Source organism: Petaurus breviceps, unplaced genomic scaffold, assembly GCF_028583685.1.
Source record: "Petaurus breviceps papuanus isolate PSGF00001 unplaced genomic scaffold, PetGlider_PUasm1.0 90734, whole genome shotgun sequence".
Taxonomy (NCBI): domain Eukaryota; kingdom Metazoa; phylum Chordata; class Mammalia; order Diprotodontia; family Petauridae; genus Petaurus; species Petaurus breviceps.
Window position 1 is genome coordinate 10,582,298 of NW_027187327.1, and position 19,099 is coordinate 10,601,396.

General features: G+C 35.7%; 1 protein-coding gene across 4 annotated transcripts in view; it reads left to right on the forward strand.

Annotated features, from left to right (window-relative positions):
* COL12A1 (collagen type XII alpha 1 chain) overlaps positions 1-19,099 on the forward strand; it is a 145,590-nt gene that overhangs the window by 114,639 nt on the left and 11,852 nt on the right. For all 4 annotated transcript variants that reach the window (XM_069067012.1, XM_069067009.1, XM_069067011.1 and 1 more), the window contains 9 exons: positions 2,744-2,893; positions 4,444-4,521; positions 5,795-5,881; positions 7,699-7,752; positions 10,265-10,360; positions 11,848-11,901; positions 12,238-12,291; positions 16,533-16,586; positions 18,258-18,329. In XM_069067012.1, coding sequence (XP_068923113.1) covers positions 2,744-2,893; positions 4,444-4,521; positions 5,795-5,881; positions 7,699-7,752; positions 10,265-10,360; positions 11,848-11,901; positions 12,238-12,291; positions 16,533-16,586; positions 18,258-18,329 — 699 coding nt within the window. The remainder of the gene's footprint in view (positions 1-2,743; positions 2,894-4,443; positions 4,522-5,794; positions 5,882-7,698; positions 7,753-10,264; positions 10,361-11,847; positions 11,902-12,237; positions 12,292-16,532; positions 16,587-18,257; positions 18,330-19,099) is intronic.

Here is a 19,099-nt window from a genome sequence, read left to right on the forward strand (position 1 = left end):
AATGATTACTTTTGCAGTATGTATTCAGAACTTATAAAAGTGCATGAATTGTTGATAATAAACAAAAATATAGTAATGTGATTAAATATATAATCCCATGTTCATCAATTGTTAATTAGAAAGACAAAAACACATTTCTGAACATTAGTTTGAAAAAATATTGTATACCTGTGACAACCTAGATGTTACCTATACATAAGGTTGTGATGTGTTAAGTTCTTTGAAAACCACAAAGAACTGTTAAAATATGAGTTATTCTTATCAGAAGCAGAAAAATATAAAAGATCCTGAAAATCACTGGGATAATTGGTCAGTCAGTCACTCAGTGGCGGGGAATTCCACTCTGAACCTTTCACTCAGTGCTTTAGCACGCCTGGACCAGTTGTTTACCTTCCCAGTAGTTTAGTTCAGTTTCTTTGAATGTAAAAGAGTTTACATTGCAGAAGTTTAGGAAATTGCTATTTGAAAATTCAGTCCAACAAAAGGAATAGATGTAAGAAAGAAATCATGAAATTATCCAAATTCTTTAGAGATAATAGATAATAAGCAAGTTTGGAACTTTCAAATATGTTTTAGTCCTTGAGTGGGCAAGTAGTGAGACAGGTTTGTTGATGGTAAGCACTGGAAAGGTAAATTTCTCACTAGTCATTCTATGTGAGTTTTTATTATTTTTAAGGAGCTTGTTTTTATGGAAATCTTACTTATAGTTTGTATTAAAATGTAAAATATTTTCTGATAAGAAGCAAGTGTACACCATGTAAACATATCCAAATGTATTGTATGTATTTGTTACTACCTTTGTTTTTGTATCATGGATCATATCTTTAAAACTGCAAGTAACCTCAGAGGTCATTTGATTCAACAACCTCATTTTATAGGTGAGGAAACAGGCCAAGAGAAGGTGAAAAAGACTTGCCCAGATTGTAGAGTTAGTAGAGCAGTTATCTGAACACAAGTCCTCTAGATTATGAGCATTTGTGAGAAATTCACAATACTTGAATTTCAAATAATTTCCTTTGGGGGGATAGCTTAAAGTAATTTTATTACAAAGGTACATACTAGCCATAGACAAATAGAATTTTGCGTTTATAATCTTTTTCAAGCTAAATTAATGTCCTGATGACAAATCCATATGGAAAAGTATTTGCCATTTAAAAAAAATCACAGGGGCAAATAGGTGGTACAGTGAATAGAGCACCAGCCCTGGAGTCAGGAGGACCTGAGTTCAAATACAGCCTCAGACACTTAACACTTACTAGCCATGTAACCTTGGGCAAGTCACTTAACCCCAATTGCCCTGCCTTCCCCCCTCCAAAAAGAAAAAAAAAGAAAAAAAATCACAAAGTTCTCTAGAGATTACCCCTCTATTTATTGACTCAGAATACAAAACCATGTACCTCTTAGTCATGACTTTCTGTTCCTTTTAATTTAGTGTCAGACTTTTTAAAATAATCATCAAGTTCTTACTTATTGGGTATATGTTATGACAAATGGAAATATCGAATATGACTATATATAGGCTTCAAGAATTACTTATAACCATACTCATACTTTTCTAAAATAGTTTACATTACTAAAGTTGACCAAAAAGACACCAGTATTAGTTGACTTTCAAAGAAGATGGAATGCTAAAAAATCATCAGTTGGAGAACTGTGAGAGGGGTATTATTTTCCTATTGGATAAGGTGGTGAAAAGTAGTGCTCAGGACTTAGGACTTGAGGAACATAATGGAGTAAAGAGAAACTAATGAGGGATGAGACTAATTTATTTTGAGCTTCCTTTTTTTTTTTTAGTAAGTTTTTTTTCTGATGCCTTTAGCTTTTACAGCACAGTTATTCTTGGATATAGATTTCCCTATTGCACAGCCTCCAGAATTGAGCCCTCCCTTTTAACATAGAAAAGCAGTTAGTCAAAAACAACTTATATAATGACCTTTTCTGACAATGTAGTAATAATCTGTCTCTGTAGTCCTCTACTTTTTTTGTTTAGAATCTTAGGCAATGTAGATATGGTTCATCAGATATTCTTTTTCTTTCTTTTTTGGAAAGAAATCAGGATTAAGTGACTTGCTCAGGGTTACACAGCTAGTAAGTTTCTGAGGCTGAATTTGAACTCAGGTCCTCCTGAATCCAGGCCTGGTGCTTTGGTGCACTGTACCAACTACCTGTTCCCCAGTGATATTCTTTGAGTTGCATTTTTAATGAATAAAGTCATGAGTCTGGAGATAGAAGTGTCCCATTAATTATAGCAGCTTCTTGGCTTATTCTTCATAATCTGTCTTAAATATAGTCACATCCAAAGCCCTTTGGTTCTATCTTCTCATTTTATGATGAGGAAACTGAAGCCCACAGAGCTTCACTCAGTTGTTCAAAGTCACACAGATAGGAATCATCTGAGGTGGGATTTAAATTCTGAGCTTCTGACTGATGGTTCAACTTTCTTTCCACTGTACTACAGGATAGTGGGACACTTCGGACTTCAAATATCACTTGCCTTCTGATCCAGTTGAAAATGAGGCAACTTTTTAGAAGAAAGGGCCTCAGGAGATTTGTGTTCTAGTCTTAGGTCTTTCACTATTTAGGTCACCAAACAAGTCATTTTCCCCTCTCTGGTCTTAGAGTCAGTGATGCCTCAGGTCCTTTCACCTTAAACATTCTCTGAGTCTCACAGCACACTTTTGCAGTAAAACAGATAATGTGACAAAATAGTCATTTCATCATTAAATGTGTTTTTTCTCTTCAGGTTCATATTGTAGTGACTTCAAAAAATGTTAAGATTTACATAGACTGCTATGAAATTATAGAGAAGGACATCAAGGAAGCTGGTAACATCACAACTGATGGCTATGAAATTCTTGGAAAGCTTATTAAAGGTGAAAGGAAATCGGCTGCAGTAAGTAGCATGTTTCCATTTCATGTGGTACCTCTGTACATTTTAATGTTGAAATTGTGTTTATTCACTCAGCAAATACACATCTGGAAGAATTTTCAATGGGTGAATGTGCTGTGGATAAACCAGTGATTTATTTAATCGTGGCATACTAGCTAGGATCTCTAGGCACTACAGAGAAAAATCCCCAAACATTCCCAAGTTAGGTCACACCCTGACTTGATGTCAAAACCCCCCAGTTAATTAAAATTAAGTTATACTATTACATTGATCTTAAGACATAGTCTTAGCTAATAAAAATATATAGTATTTTTTCATTTCATATAATTGTGCCTTTAATATTATGGAACATTATTTTTAGACTTTCATTAGATCCTAAATTAGCCTCACAAGAAGTGACTTATCTCTTAAAGAGTAATCATTTTTACTGAAAGATCACTCCCAGGAAGAAGGAAGTTTTGTTGAATTCATTAACATGTACCTCCTAGACATGAATTATTGATTTTTTGTGTAGATTGTGGGTTTTTCTACTTCCTTGTAAACCAATTCTAGTGTTCTATTTTTTAAAAAGATGACTTTGAAGTCTTGAAGCAGATTGGTCTCATTAAATTCATAGTAATTTTTAGAGAACATGAATATTGCTTTAAAAACAAATTCACTTTGGTTTACCTGAATTTGTGTCACAAAGAATATGAACTCTATGTTTCAAGAAGAATTGACTAGTATAGGATTTTATATTGTATCATGACATACAAAGACAGGATCCTATAAGAGATAAGAGAGCTCAAAGTCAGAAATCTTCAAGTCCTGTCTCTGATACATACTGACTGTGTGACCCTGGGCAAGTCACTGAAGCTCTAACTGCTCTAGGCAACTCTTTAATACTCTGCCTAGAAGGAGCTGATCTGCTTTTGTAGAGGGGATTACCTCACCTGGGAGTTCCTTATACCAATGAAATCAGTTTTAGTCTTTACCTATCATGGCATTATTGAGATTTTAGATCTTAGTGTTGAAAATGTAACATGAGCTTTTTAAAAAATGAGAATATGTCTAATCAATTTACATTTTTATTTAAAGAGAAATTTTTGTGGGAGAATATCTTTATGTGGGAAGGTAGGATTTTCATGTAATATAGTATTAAAAATCTCAATCTGCCCTACTGAAAAACCTTGCAATTCTGTTTGTTCAGTTAGCTAAATTGGAATACACTAGCTATTAAGGCCCTTTTTCACTTCTTGAGAAACATTTCTCTCTGGCCACAAACCAGGATCAGGAGCCGAAGTTCATCAGGAGCATTTGGCTTGACTTTTTCCTTCTTCTGAAGTATGGGTGTTTATTTATTTTAAGAAACTGGAGGGAATTTCCTCCCCCACCTCCCCTGAGAAAACAGGAGCACATTATTTATGAAGTAGAACACTTGTAAACTTTTATCCAAGAAGCTGGCAAATTCTCAATTTTGACTCTGAGGAGACGTTGAAATCTGAAATGTTTGCAGTCTCCAGTGAATAACAACAACAAAAAAAAAACACTTAGTGGATATGGTTGTTTTGCAGTTCCAAATCCAGAATTTTGACATAGTGTGCAGCCCAGTGTGGACCAGTAGGGACAGATGCTGTGACATCCCTGCAAGGGTAAGTATTCCTGAACTGGATACTGTCAAAAATCTTACCAGTAAAGCCTGCTGACAGTGAGAAGTTGTATTGAGAAAGTAACACTCAGCAGCTGTTATCAGCAAATAGGAAACCCAGGAATATGCAACGGCTTGTACCTTTATCAGTTATCATAGTTCATGCCAGTGTTTGATGTGACCCCCTCCCTTTCCAGCTGAGAATGAGTAAACCCATATTAGGAAATTCTCAAGAAGCATTGCAGTAGATTAACTAGAAATGCTTCACCCAATCCCCAGATTTCCGCTAAACGTTCCTTTCTGCTTGTAAAATGCTGCCATGAATTTGTTGAATAAATTACCATCTCCTTAGGTTTCTATTATTTTTAAATAACAAAAATGAACCACATTTCAGTGTGAAGAAAGAACTCATGTTTATGCAAGTGACTGTTACAATGGTTATAGTATTGGCATGTTCGAGCAGAAAGAGCATGATTGGAGGAGTCAGAGGATCTGATTTCAAGTGCTGCCTCTGATATTTACTACCTTAGTGACTTTGCTTGGCAAGTTAATTAACATCTCTGGGCCTCAGTTTCCTCATCTGCAAAAGGAGGGGATTGGATGAGATGGTTTCTAAGGTCCCTTTCAACTCTAAATGTATCATTCTGTGATGTGTTTTGAACTTTGGGAATGCAAAGCTGAGTATAAAATCGCAGGATGGTTTTTGTCTGAGCTAGATAGAGAACACTGCTAGGGCAGCTGGGTGGTGCAGTAGATAGAGCATTAGGCTTGGAATCAGGAAGGCTCCTCTTTATGAATTCAATTCTGATCCTAGATACTTATTAGCTTTGTGACCCTGGGCAAGTCACTTAACCTTCTTTGCCTCAGTGTCCTCATCTGTAAAATGAGCTGAAGAAGGAAATGGCTAACTACTCCAATATCTCTGCCAGGAAAATGCCAAATGGGGTCATGAAGAGTCAGATGTGACTGAAATGACTGAGTAATAGCAAGGCAGAGAACATTGGGTCAGAGAAAAATTACACTAAATCACTAGTGATTCTAAATGTTCCTTTAGAAGTGTTGCTTTGTCCTGTAAGGTTTCTTAAAGAAAACAATATAATTGTAGAGAGAAATTTCATTTGAGAGTCAGATATGAATTCTCATGATCATTTATTATGATAATTAGATCTTTGTCCTTTAAATGACAAGGAATTGACTCCCTTGTTTGTGTAAATTATGGAGAGAGAAATGTGGTTTATTTTTTTCATAATTGCTGATTATTGTTCTCAATAATCCAGAGAGATGAAGCTAAATGCCCAGCTTTTCCAAATGCTTGCACATGTACCCAGGATAGTGTTGGACCTCCCGGACCACCTGGACCAGCGGTAAGGAAATATAAAAAGCATTTACATAGTTTTTCTTTTAAAAATTGTAGATATGATTTTCCTTTTCGAAAACTAAGGTCATTAAAACACAGGTCACTCTCCTGCCTGGCACTGCTGAGGTTGCTCTCCTTTTTTTTAATTAATATTTTCAATTAATAAGCATTTTTTCTTCTTCCTATTTTCCATTCCCCTTTCCCTTGTCCTTCCCTACCCTTCCAAAAATTAAAAACAAACAAACAAGCAACCTTGTTACAAAATAGGTATATTAAAGCAAAATAGATTCTCAGGTAGGCCATGTCAAAAATGTTTTTCATTTTGCGTATTTGATTTTTCACCTTTCTGCCTGGAGGTGGATCTCATTCTTTATTCCTGATCCTTTGGAACCATGGTTGGACATTGCAGCAGTCAGAGTTTTTAAGTCTTTCAAGGCTGCCAGCTCAGTAGAATGTGTCTTTTGGTATTAGATTCAGGTAGCTGTAGTGGAGGATAACTGGATCAAAAATATTTTGACTCTGGTATTAGAATTCATCTTCTTGGCATCTTCTTATTCAATCCAGAACATATTCAAATACTCAGTCTTCAAAAAATGTAAATTTGCGTTCCCCTGGTCATTGTAATGCCTTAAAGGATTCTTCAAGATGTTTCTAGAAACTCTCTAGACAAGTCTCATAGTGTTAAATTATAGAGGCTGAGCTGTGTGCAGATCACTTCAAATCTAGAACATTTTATGTGCATTTTGTGTGTCAAATACATATACAGTCCAGGAGATTCTTCACATTTTTGGTGTCATGGATCCCTTTGGCAGTCTGGTGAAGCCTGTGGACCCCTTCTCAGAATTATTGCTTTTAAATGCATAAAATAAAATACATAGCATCACAAAGGAAACCAATTTTGTTGCAAGGTATCAAATATATATATATATATATATATATATATGTGTGTGTGTGTGTGTGTGTATAAAATTCATAGATTCTAGTTTAAGAATTCCTGCTATAGTCCATAAAGTATCAAATTATAGATATGAAATGTCAAAAATCAAAGGAGGTATGCAATACAGAGGATCTAGCCTCAATCCTGCCTGTGATACTTATTACCTGTATGATCCCAGGCTAGCCAATGAACCTACATTCATAGAAGCAGGTATTTATGGTTAATGTGGACTTTGTTCTTTGGTATTATGAGAATATATAGACAAAAGTTGCTTTAGGACTAGTAGGTTATGGATATGTTACAATATACATTGTTGGAGGAAATACCCACACCATTGAGATTACACACCTATTAAACCATTGGAGATTATTGTTGATTATTTTTAGTTTTTTAACCTACAATGAGATAGTTGTGTATTATAGGCCTTCTTGATCATTGCCTCTACTTTTTAGAGATCTATAGATTCTTTTTGGTGGAGCTGTACCTACTTTGTGTTACTTAGAGATTAAAATCAGGTTAATCTTTTCTTAAAAGATTTAACTGCCCAATTCAATGTTGGCTAATAGGTTTTCAAAATAGTACATTGTGTTTTCTGGCCTTTTAGGTAATATTAATTTTCCCCCAACAATTCTTAAATTAGTTTTGAAACTCTATTAGCAGTATATGTATGGCAAAATGTAAAACTAAGATGTGCAAGATGGGAAAATACTTATTTCCTTGATTTCCATCTTAAATATTTGCTTTGGGTCCTTTTTGGTCAAGGATGATGATGTTTTAGACTTCCCTGCAGCAACAACTTCTTTATGGTTGTTTGCATAAGTATTATATTTTTCCTTATCTTGCTACAGAAACAACATAACAACATATAATATGTATGTATATTTTAGGGTGGTCCTGGTGCTAAAGGTCCCAGAGGAGAAAGAGGAATTAATGGAGCAATTGTAAGTATCTATTTAAAGTCTACTTAATTTTTTTTGTCTCTTTTTCATTTGAGTTATTGTTTTAAAATACCATCACTGTGATATATGACTTTGGACAAGTTGCCACAGCAAAATTATCATTTATATTATTCTTATCAGGATTTTGTAATGGTGACTTAAGCCATTCTTGAAAATGTTTTTAAAAGTATAAAACTTGATACTAGGCACTTATAAGTTCATGTTAGCTGCTATTTATTTTTATTTTTTAAAGCAATTGGGGTTAAGTAACTTGTCCAAGTTTACACAGCCAGTTTTTTTGTGTGGGTATTAAGTATCTGAGGCCATAACCGATCCCGGGTCCTCTTGACTCTGGGGTCGGTGCTCTTACTCACTGCATCACCTAGGCACCCCATGCTATTTATTTTCAACAGAAATGATGATGAGGGAGAGGGAAGGGACTCACACTATTTGAGTGAATGCTTAGGAGAGGAGGTAGGTTGGAGAGGTCATACATTATATGATGAAGACTAATACTTTTAGTAAAAGTCACTCCAATGAACCTGTTGCTAACTTTGTCCACTAAATTGTTGGATGGAGTACAAAGATAGGACAGAGCTAGAATTCAACCTGCAGCATTCATTTAGAGCAAGAATTGTCAACATTTTAATGGGAAAGAGACACTAAGAAATATTTTTGGAATATCTTTGAAAAGTCAACTCATGGCTATATATATGTTATAGTTGATGTGAGAGGTCCCCAGGAACCTCATCTCCAATGCCTTATACATTTAAAAATAATTTATTTAATTCATGCCAATCAATAAAACACAGTGAAGGCTAGAAATATTTGTTTATTCTCTTCAGAAGGTTTATATATACACATGTGACACAGGAATTGGAGGGAGGGCCATGAGCAGTTCTTAGTTTAACCTTTACCCATTAGCTAGTCAATTAGTACCCAGATTTGATCAGATGTCATTTTGGAAGGCAGAGATCTGACCCTGAAGGAGATGGAGTGTGAAATGGGAGAGAGTTCAAGTAACAAGAAGAGAATGGAAGTATGGCAGCAGCAAAGTCAGGCATGGGATGGGAAAATTTATGCCAAATATTTACAATAATTTAATTAAGGAAGTAGGATGAATAGTAGATAGAATTCTGGGCCTGGAGACAGGAAGACTCATCTTCCTGAATTCAATTCTGGCCTCAGACACTTAACTAGTTGTGTGACTCTGCACAAGTCACTTAATCCTGTTTGTCTCAGTTCTTCATATGTAAAATGAACTGGAGAAGGAAATGGCAAACGATTATAGTATCTTGCAAAAAAAAGCCACAATTAGGGTCATGAAGAGTCAGACATGACTAAAATGACTGAATGAGAGCAAGAAGTAAGGAACCCAAGGTGTGATTTACTGGGGTCTCCATAATTTTTATGGTGGAGGTTCAAGAAGGAGGAAATATGAGAGCCAGGACATTCGTTCTATTGTCCTCCAATGCTAGGGGGCCACTGTTTATAATGTATAATGAGATTTACCTTTAGTGAGGATTTATGAGATGAATCAACACATATGTAAAGATGGATATATTTATTTTGTCACAAAGGGATCCATGTTTCTACCAAAAGAGCTTACAGAGCCTGATCTAACTATAGGATCATTATCATCATTTCTTCTAAAACAAAATTAATTTTAATAAGAGAATTTGAATTCCTTAGAAAAATGTTTCCTGCAAATGCTAGGAGAGCTTCTAATACAATGAAATGATTATTGCAAAACACATGAATAATAGGGTAATGCGGAATTGGGCTTCAGAGGGCCTAGATTCAAATTTTGGCTCTTCCTCTTACTATTTGTATGGCTATGTCAAGTCACTTACCCTCTCCAGTTATCTTCTGCAAAAAGAAGAGTTTTAGTAGATGACCTCTGAGGTCTTTTCTAGTTCAAAATCTATAACCTTGAGATCTTATGATCCATCTATGATACCCTTAGACGATCTTTGTCAGATCATCAATTCTAACAAGCTAATTAGTAGGTCAGACCAATCAATTTGTGGGTGGGAGACCAGTGTTCTTGAAATTGAGCTTTCATTTATACTAGTGTTCTGTAGAGAATAGACCCTCAATGAATATTTAATGTTTTATTGTTTAATCAATACTTCCAAGGAGAAATCAGAATAAGCCTCAAGGAAATCAATCCTTGCTTGTATAAGATTATGTTTATATTTGATACACTTTGTTTCTCTTACTCATTCCTCTTCTATTAAGGTTCTTATGGAAACCTAATTCATTTACTGTAGCGTCAGCTATATTTTCTTTGCAAATAGGAAAAGGATGCCTGAATGATGAGGAGAGGGATAGGATATTATCACCAGTAAAGAGCTGGGGGAACTGATGTAAGCTTCAAGGGTCTTCTTTCAAAACTGATTTGATCAATGTCTTTTGAGTTATAAAAACAAGTTTCTGACAAATGCAGATTTTGAAGGTGATAACCTACCCAACTGAGGCACTGACTTTTTTGCTTTGGCTTTGTTTATTTAAGGGGCCCCCAGGTCCTCGTGGTGATTCAGGTCCCCCAGGTCCCCAGGGTCCTCCAGGTCCTCAGGGACCCAATGGACTGTCAATTCCAGGAGAACAAGTGAGTAAATTTACTGTATTTTGTGAACCTGGTACATTTAATGTTGAATTTAACAGCAACATTTTCCATGATGCTTCTGAAATTAAATATAGCTTAAACGTTTTGTCTGTGAATCAACTTCCCAATGTGGCAAACACTTTAGATTTATAAATAGTGTGTCTATATTTTAAAATAATTCTGCCTAAGTGTAATTATTGACACTTATTTGATATCACTTGCAAGTCATCACATAATTACTTGAATTTCTGTAGATTTCTTACAACCTGTATTAGGCATGGAATCTCTTTAAACTCCATGAAGATTCAGATCAATTTATCTATAATCCTTGTTTTCTGGTTGAATGTGCAATTATAAAATGCATTTCTATTGCATTAAAGGTAAAACTCAAGTTGGAAAAAAAGCTTCTAGATTCTATGACTCATAATTTTATTTCATAGATAATATTTATTCTCCATGTCAGACAAAATGGATCCAGTCTAAAATTTAGATTTTAATTTTCATTGGAATATCTAAGCATAAAGATTATGCATTGCCTGAGATAGTGATAGTGTAGGCACAGAGGATAGAAGGCTAGCTTTGGAGCCAGAAAGAGGTAGGTTGAAATCCTGCACCCTACATATAATGGCATTGTAACAACAATAGTTGTTAGTAAGCATCTTACTTATCTTAGTAGCATCTCAAGTAATTCCATAAGGCTAGAAGTTACAGAGATGTGGAACTGTTTCATGAGAAGAGTTGACACACTGGGGTTTTTTCCCCCTTTCCCTCCCGCCCCCACGCAGTAAAGCAGAGAATATTTAGGAGTTTAGTTGTTGTAAAGTCATCATGCATAGTACTTAAATCTAATGGATTAGAATATGGAGGTGTAAAACATGACATATAATATATATATATATGACACATATAAAAGACCTCTAAAATAAAAATCAAATCTGAAGCAAAGCTGCTTCTGAGAGGCTTCATTTTCATTCTTTCTCATTGTAGTAAATTCAATTATTTTATATCAATAAGACTAGCTATATCTGTACGCCAGTATCTTTAAATACATACATATAGATAAATTGAAAACCTTATTATCGAGTCAAAGATTTTTAACCCATTCTTCTTATTACCCTATCATAGCATCAAATGAATGATTATAAAACATGTAAAAATAAATTTTTTCTACAAGTTTCATTTCTATAACAATGATTTATGTTGAATTATTTTTTTCTGTTTCTTGTTCCATAAAAAGACTTGCCACAATATTATTATAACTTGGCTTATCTACTTTGATAATGATAACATCACTGGAAGAATATGATTCAATAAAAATAGTTTGTACTTTTAATTCACTGTTCTCAAAAATGCCCTCAGATTCCTGTATCATTATGCCTACAGTGGATTTGTGAAGTAGCAGGGATTTCATAAATGAAGACCATTCTGTCTTCTTATTTTACTTGGTTTTATAAATTGGCTTAGAACTTCTATCTTCTTGTTCATTACAGGGTCGACAAGGGGTCAAAGGTGATGCAGGAGAGCCAGGACTCCCAGGCCGATCAGTAAGTTAGTTGTTACAATTTCCCTTCCTGTACTTATCAAGTAACATTTGAATATTTAGCCATTTGGGTTCCTAAAAGACTAAAGTTTGTCTATTTGCCCTACATCATCCTGCCTCTCCTGCTCTAATATCAATCAGCAAGAATTTATTGATCAACTGATATATGTCCAGTTCTGTCCTGGATTCTGGTTTCTGATTTCTTACCAAAGGACTGCCTCCCAACTCTTTTAAAAATATTTTTAATACTTACAAGTGTCCATTTACAATGAAAAGTGCAAGCATGCTTTCCTATTGGGAAAAATTTCCTTGTTTCACTTACATTGTTCATTTTTTGTAGGGTTCACCAGGCTTACCCGGCCCACCAGGCCCCATGGGACCCCCAGGAGATAGAGTAAGTTTCCTTTTTAATTATGCTACTTTCAAAGATGAATCTATTAATTAAGACCTAATACAACTTAACTTGCTAAGAAAGAAAAGAACTGCTTCATTATTTAGCACATTAAAAGCCCAATATAATTGGAAAATATCCAGCTTTGGACCATCCCAAGGTCTGTGGTTGGGGATATTGTATGGGAACCATTATGATTTTAGCTTTAATAGCTTTGTTTACTATGGAAGAAGAAAGGGACTCTGGGTAAGTGGCTTCAAATGACTAGTATAAGCATAGCTTTCTCTTAATAATAAAATTAAGTGGGGCAGCTAGGTGTTGCAGTGAATAGAGCACCGGCCCTGGAGTCAGGAGGACCTGAGTTCAAATCCAGCCTCAGGCACTTAACACAAAACTAGCTGTGTGACCTTGCACAAGTCACTTAAGCCCAATTGTCCTACCTTCCCCCCTCCAAAAAGCAAAAAATAAAAAAAAAATTAAGTGCATTAAATTTTGTGTTAGGTGCTGGGGATAAAAAGACAAAATAATGATACAGTCTCCTCTTAGCCAGCTTACAGTTTAGTGGGAAGACAACTTGTTTGAATATAAATAAATAAAACCAAAGTAGTTAGGGAGGGCATAGCAGTTGTGGGGGGAGAGATTAGTAAAGACTTCATGCAGAAGTCAGTATTTGAGTTGCATTTTGAAGAAAAGAGTTTTATGCAGCAAAAATGAGAAGAGGATGCAGTCTAAGAATAAAGAATGGCCAATGCAAAGGCAAAGAAATGGGAGGTAGACCCCCCCCACACACACCCCAGTACCATTAGTAGAAGCATCTTTGGAAATGAAAGATAGCCAGAGATAAAAAAACTTTGGCTTTGCTATGTAGTGTAGGGAGGAGAATGGTGCATAACGGTACACCATGGAGACAAACCAATCTAGAACTATGAAGCATGCCACTAAATGTGCAAAAAGTGGGCATAAATCCATTCAAACCAGTCACTTTCATGATTCCATTGGACATGATAGTTAATGTTTTCCCAATGGTGGATGATCAGGACAGATAATACAAAGTGGTCGAAGTTAAGTCTATGGGCCTTACTTGTTGCCACAGCATCTTTTGTTTCTGGTAGCCGATAAGTTAAGGGCAATGAAAACATGTCCCATGTACATGCTGTTGAAGGAATGTAACTATGCTTTTGGCTAGAGGAAAAACAGATTAGAAAAAATGACAATGTATGATTTGTAGAATCATTGATGTAGAACTAACTGGGAAGGATCTCAGAAGCTATCTAGATCAACCTCCTCATTTTCCAGATCAATAGACTGAGACTTACAGGTTAAACAACTTGACCAGGGCAACACAACTAGTACATGTGAGAAGTGGGATTTGAACCTAGTTCTTCCTGGCTACAAGTACAAATACTTTAACATGGATAATTAAAAAAATGTGTTAGGCAGTTATGGGATCTAAAGCAAATCTGATGGTGTGATGAGTTCTACAAATCAAAAAAGTGGATCCACAAATTTGACTTCTGTGCACATATTGTGTGAAGCTGACTAATGGTCAAGCTATATTCATTCTACACACACACACACACACACACACACACACACACACACACACACACCAGTACCATTAGTAGAAGCATCTTTGGAAATGAAAGATAGCCAGAGATAAAATTGTCATACAAAGGACTACAGATACTGCAATCTGTAGCCCTATAATTAACATCAAAAGCATACCCCTTGAAGCCAGATCCACCATTCTTGTGATGGAAAATGGTTTCACAAAGCAGTTCACAGGCAGCAAACTGAAGGAGGCAACTGTGAGGCAGGAGGGAAAAAAATCCATAGCAGTAATCTCAAAATAACATATTCTGTCTGTTAGTAGAAGAGAAGCAAAATGAAAGATGCTATCACCAGATCTGTTCAAGCCATGTTATCACATTTTGCTTTCTCAGAGGGATCCTAGAAAAACAAAAACACATTTAACTTATATCAAATGACTCTAGAATGTGGTGTGAATTTCCATTGTTTGGGGTATGTGTGTGTGTGTGTGTGTGTGTGTGTGTGTGTGGGTGTGTGTGTGTGTATGTGTATGCATTACAAGACAACCTTTTCCAGTGAAACTGATGCTTTGTAAATAGATTTAACATAATTTCCCCAAAGTGAATGATTGGGGATAACTTTTCAGCCTATTTTTAAGAAAAGAAGTGGACTACTTTAATTAATTTCCTATTGTAAAATTCACATGCTACTAAGAAACATGGATCCTTGGGTTGATTGGTCCCAGGGGAACCAAATCATTGACAAATTCTAACAGTATTATTAAAGTTATCCCTAATTTTTTTGTAGAAATTGAGAAGGAAATCTCCTTTGGTAAAATATTCAAGACTAAAAACAATGATCTGACTCAGAAATACTCAGCCAGATTTCAGAGGACGATAGTGGGGAGCTGCTGCTAACTGTGCGGGAGGATGACTCATTCAAGGCCAAGGCCATCTGGCAGCATAAGGAGAGAAAAGAAATCTGGGGCCACTCAAGAATAGAGGAGACTGTGCAGAGACAAGACCTGGCTCTCATAGTTGATGCTTTCTTTCTTTCTTTTTTTTTTAGTCAACCCTTTGAGATTACAAATCATGACATTAAGAGTTAGATTAGGAGACGTGGACCAATAAAAAAAAATAACTGCTTATTATGGGGATTTCCTCTCTTGGTGGGTGGAGCAGGGAGGGCAGTTCACTAGCTTTCCCACTCCACTGCTTTTGTGGATAAAAATCTACATGAATGAAAAAAACAGTGCTATCAATACATTGTCCTATAGTTAGAGCCAAAAAAAAAAGAAAACATTTTTCTCACAAAGTTGTCAGCTGTGGTGATGGTGTCTATTTCTTTCCCTTGGTTATAATGCCCTGATGTTTATTCCTCTCCCCCTCCCCTCCCCCCACTTCCTCTGACCTCATTTCTCTTATGTTGTGGTTGTTAGTGGTTACTGTAGGAGTCGTCACATCTTAATTCCTCTTCCTATGCTAGTTACTCCAATTTTTCCTTAAAAGGTCTGATCAGTCTGATCAGTCACAACCTGACTCTAGCATAGTGATGTCATTTTGGTTTTCTTCAAGAACAAAGGACATCAACAGCCACTGAGATATTCCTTGAAATTTGGTTGAGCCAGGGGACTAAGGGTTCAGACTATTGATACCACTTCCTCATTGCATGAGTGAAAAAAAAGCCATGAGAACCTCTGGGAGGGGGAATGGGAGAGGGTTTTCTTTTTCCTTTTTTCTTTTTGCTTTTTGGAGGGCAATTGGGGTTAAGTAACTTGCCCAAGGTCACACAGCTAGTTTTTCTTTGTGTGTGTTAAGTGTCTGAGGCCGGATCCAAACCTAGGTCCTCCTGACTCCAGGGCCAGCACTCTACTCACTGTGCCAATTAGCCACCCCAAGAGGGTCTTTTTTTTTTTTTTTTGCTTTTTGGAGGGAAGAAGGCAGGGCAATTGGGGTTAAGTGACTTACCCAAGGTCAGGTCACATGGCTAGTTTTGTGTTAAATGTCTGAGGCCAGATTTGAACTCAGGTCTTCTTGACTCCAGGGCCAGTGCTCTATTCACTGCACCACTTAGCTGTCCCAGTCTCCTCTATTCTTAAGTTGCCCCAGATTTCTTTTGGCTGGTAGATCACCGTGAGTTAATGGGTAATAGAAGCGAGTGGATTTGTTCAACTGAATCTACTCCAAATATCCTGTATGCCTCTCTTTGTTGAATATCCTTCTCTTGTTATGGCTAAATAAATTTCTTTTGCTAAGTGTTGAGTGACCTACAAGTTCCTCATTTTGTTCCAATATTGAACTTAAACTACCAGAGGACTGATTTTAGTCAGTCTCAGTCCACAGCACTGGTCAGTACCTGTATATGTTTGTGGAAAAGGATATTTTTGTCTATTTCAGTCCACTACAGAAGGGAAATGAATGAATGATGTTTAGAAAAAAAGTAGCCTCATTGATTGTTGTAGTGTGATTAGAACTCTTGAGGTGTTTATTATTTATTATTCCTGAATAAGCACAAACAGACGATATGACTTACCTTTTATAACATATTCAAATTACTTTGGAAAGCATGTCTTTGTGTCTCTCTTCATTATAATTAAAAGGCACATGCAAAAAGCACCTATATCTAAAACCATCTTTATGTCTGCCATTAGCATCAACTTCTCCTTTTCTCATTTTTGTGATCACATTAACCTGTAATTTTAATTTCTTCAATAGGGCTTTACAGGAAAAGATGGTGCAATGGGACCCAGAGGCCCTCCTGGACCACCAGTAAGTGGGATGATATCAAACCTATGACTTTGTGCAATATTTCGAGAACCTCGTCTAGTGAAATCCCTTTCTCTTGTACAGTGTGGGACAAACCAAAGCTAGGTTGCTTTAAAAAAAGTCAAACCTAGAGTTAAAAAAAATGCCTGTGAAAATGGTCTATTAAAATACCATTAACTCCAGATTCAATAGATGATTCACACTTCTAAAATATGCATAGAAACTTTTAACTTTCAGAAAAAGATATTTAGATTTTTTTGGTTGTATAACATCTGATCTCCAGGTTTGGGATTTGGGATGGAAAGAGAAGCCCAAATTTTGATTAATGTCCTTTTAGTGTACATAACTCCTATAAAGTGAACTTGAGCATACTAGATATATTTAATATTTTACTAGAATAGGCTTTCAAATGTCTTTATTTGATTTTATAATTATATTATTCTTTGCAAATGGTATTTGTTTTGAAAGAATGTTTTACTTTTTACTAATATTTGTGTCACTTGAATTCAGCACAAATCAACTATAACTTTTTGAAAAAATGCACAAAACTTTTGCTTTAGAAATCCTATGATGTATTCTTTTCTATTCTGGGCAAACCACAATTAAGTTCACCTGGACTGAGAAGAATCTTTCCAGAGAGGGAAAGATGAAAAATGTGTTTGGGTGCTAGTTCTGGACAACATGAAAATACTAAAAATTGTACTAAATGAATTTTAATTTGTAGGATCATAGCATCATAAATTTGGAACTGGAAGGTACCTAAGAGACAATATGGCCAAATTCTTGTGCTTTAATATCATATAATGAAGAGATTTAAAATGTATAGTGATCCTACATTCTTCATAAACTCAAATTTGCAGAATTGATGAAATAGGACATTTATTTGCTTTGCATAACTTAAAGCCTGTAATTTAGAGAAATTGAAGGCTGAAATACCTCATGTATTACATGGCTGTACCTACTCGTAATGAGCAATATTGCAACCCATTTATGGCAAGCATAGTCAAATCAAAAGAAAAGGAAATTTCGGTTGTTGTAAGTGTGAAGTCTGTGTGCCATAAGGCACAGGAAAAATTCCCATGGTCTAGATAGGATGAGGAATGAGTTATATGTTAGGGAAGCTTCAGAATTAGGAAAATGTGGCAGAGAAAAAAAGTGAAAAAGGTAGGAATTGTCTCTAACTCCTAAATAGTTTAGAAGTGAAGCTCCATTTTAGTACCCAATATATTTTGAGGTTAACCCCCTTTTTAAATCCTTTCCTCACTAAAAGTTTTCAACTCTTTGCATTAGGAGTCTCTTTTTTTTTTTTTTAAACTCAGAAGAACAGATACTGTTTTTTAATGGAAATCAGTGGGGGGGAGGGGAGGGAGAAAGAACCTAGTTTAGAGAAATTCATTTTATGTCAAAATTGGCTAGATACACTCTATTCTACAAACTAAGGGGAAAATGTAACTATCTAAAGCAATTTCGCTTTAAAACAGGGCTATCCAGAAGAGAAAGCATGAAGCTACTTTGTGCTTCTCCTATCATCTTACAGTATCGTTTTATTCCTACTCTATATGTAGTCATGTGCTGTACTTGAAAAACTTTTAAAGTGAGTCATAATCTATTAGTTTACTTTACATGGGGTTGTTATTTGTTCACCATAATGTTCTATTTTTTCTTCTATTTTAGGGCAGCCCAGGGTCTCCAGGAGTCACAGGTCCAAGTGGAAAACCAGGAAAACCCGGAGACCATGGGAGACCAGTAAGATAATGGCCTAAATTTCCAGAATCAATCCATTATGAATTCAGATAATAAGGATTATTGACCAGGCTTTGAAATATTTATCCTATCTCTGCTCTGTTTCATGAAACACGTGTTAAGCCCACAGACTTAATTTGCAACAGTTTCATTTCTAAAGTATCTCTGTGAGTGGCTACACATATTCTCAGATGGAAACTGTGGTCTTTGGTTTTCATTAAATGGAGAGTGGGTTAGGTTTTTCTTTTTTTTTTTTTGTTTGTTTTTTTTCGGTGTGTGCCAAGATGCATATTTCTCCCCTGTATAAACATCAAGAGCTAGGTCAGCAGAATGTGTCTTTTTATTTAAGATTGTATGCTGCTGAAGACAGTAAAAGACTGGATAGTGACAAAGGGACCACCAATCTTTATTTGCAAATTTCAAGTCTTTTGCCAGTTATATGTTTAAGTCATTTCAAGGGCTATATTTAGTCATTGCTTTTTATCATTAGGTTGGAATTTGTTTTCCTATTTCAGAAATACTCTTGAAGACTACTGCCAGGAATAAAAGAATTTGCATATATTCATCTATTAATTTACTTTTATACGGTGTTATTCACTGGACAAAATGTTGAATTTTCCTAACTTCCACATAATTTCTTCTACCTTGCTAGACATGTACTTTGACTGACTAATTGGATGTTTCCCTCTATGTTTTAGAATAAGGATCTTCAGTCTTCTTCTTCTTCTTCTTCTTCTTCTTCTTCTTCTTCTTCTTCTTCTTCTTCTTCTTCT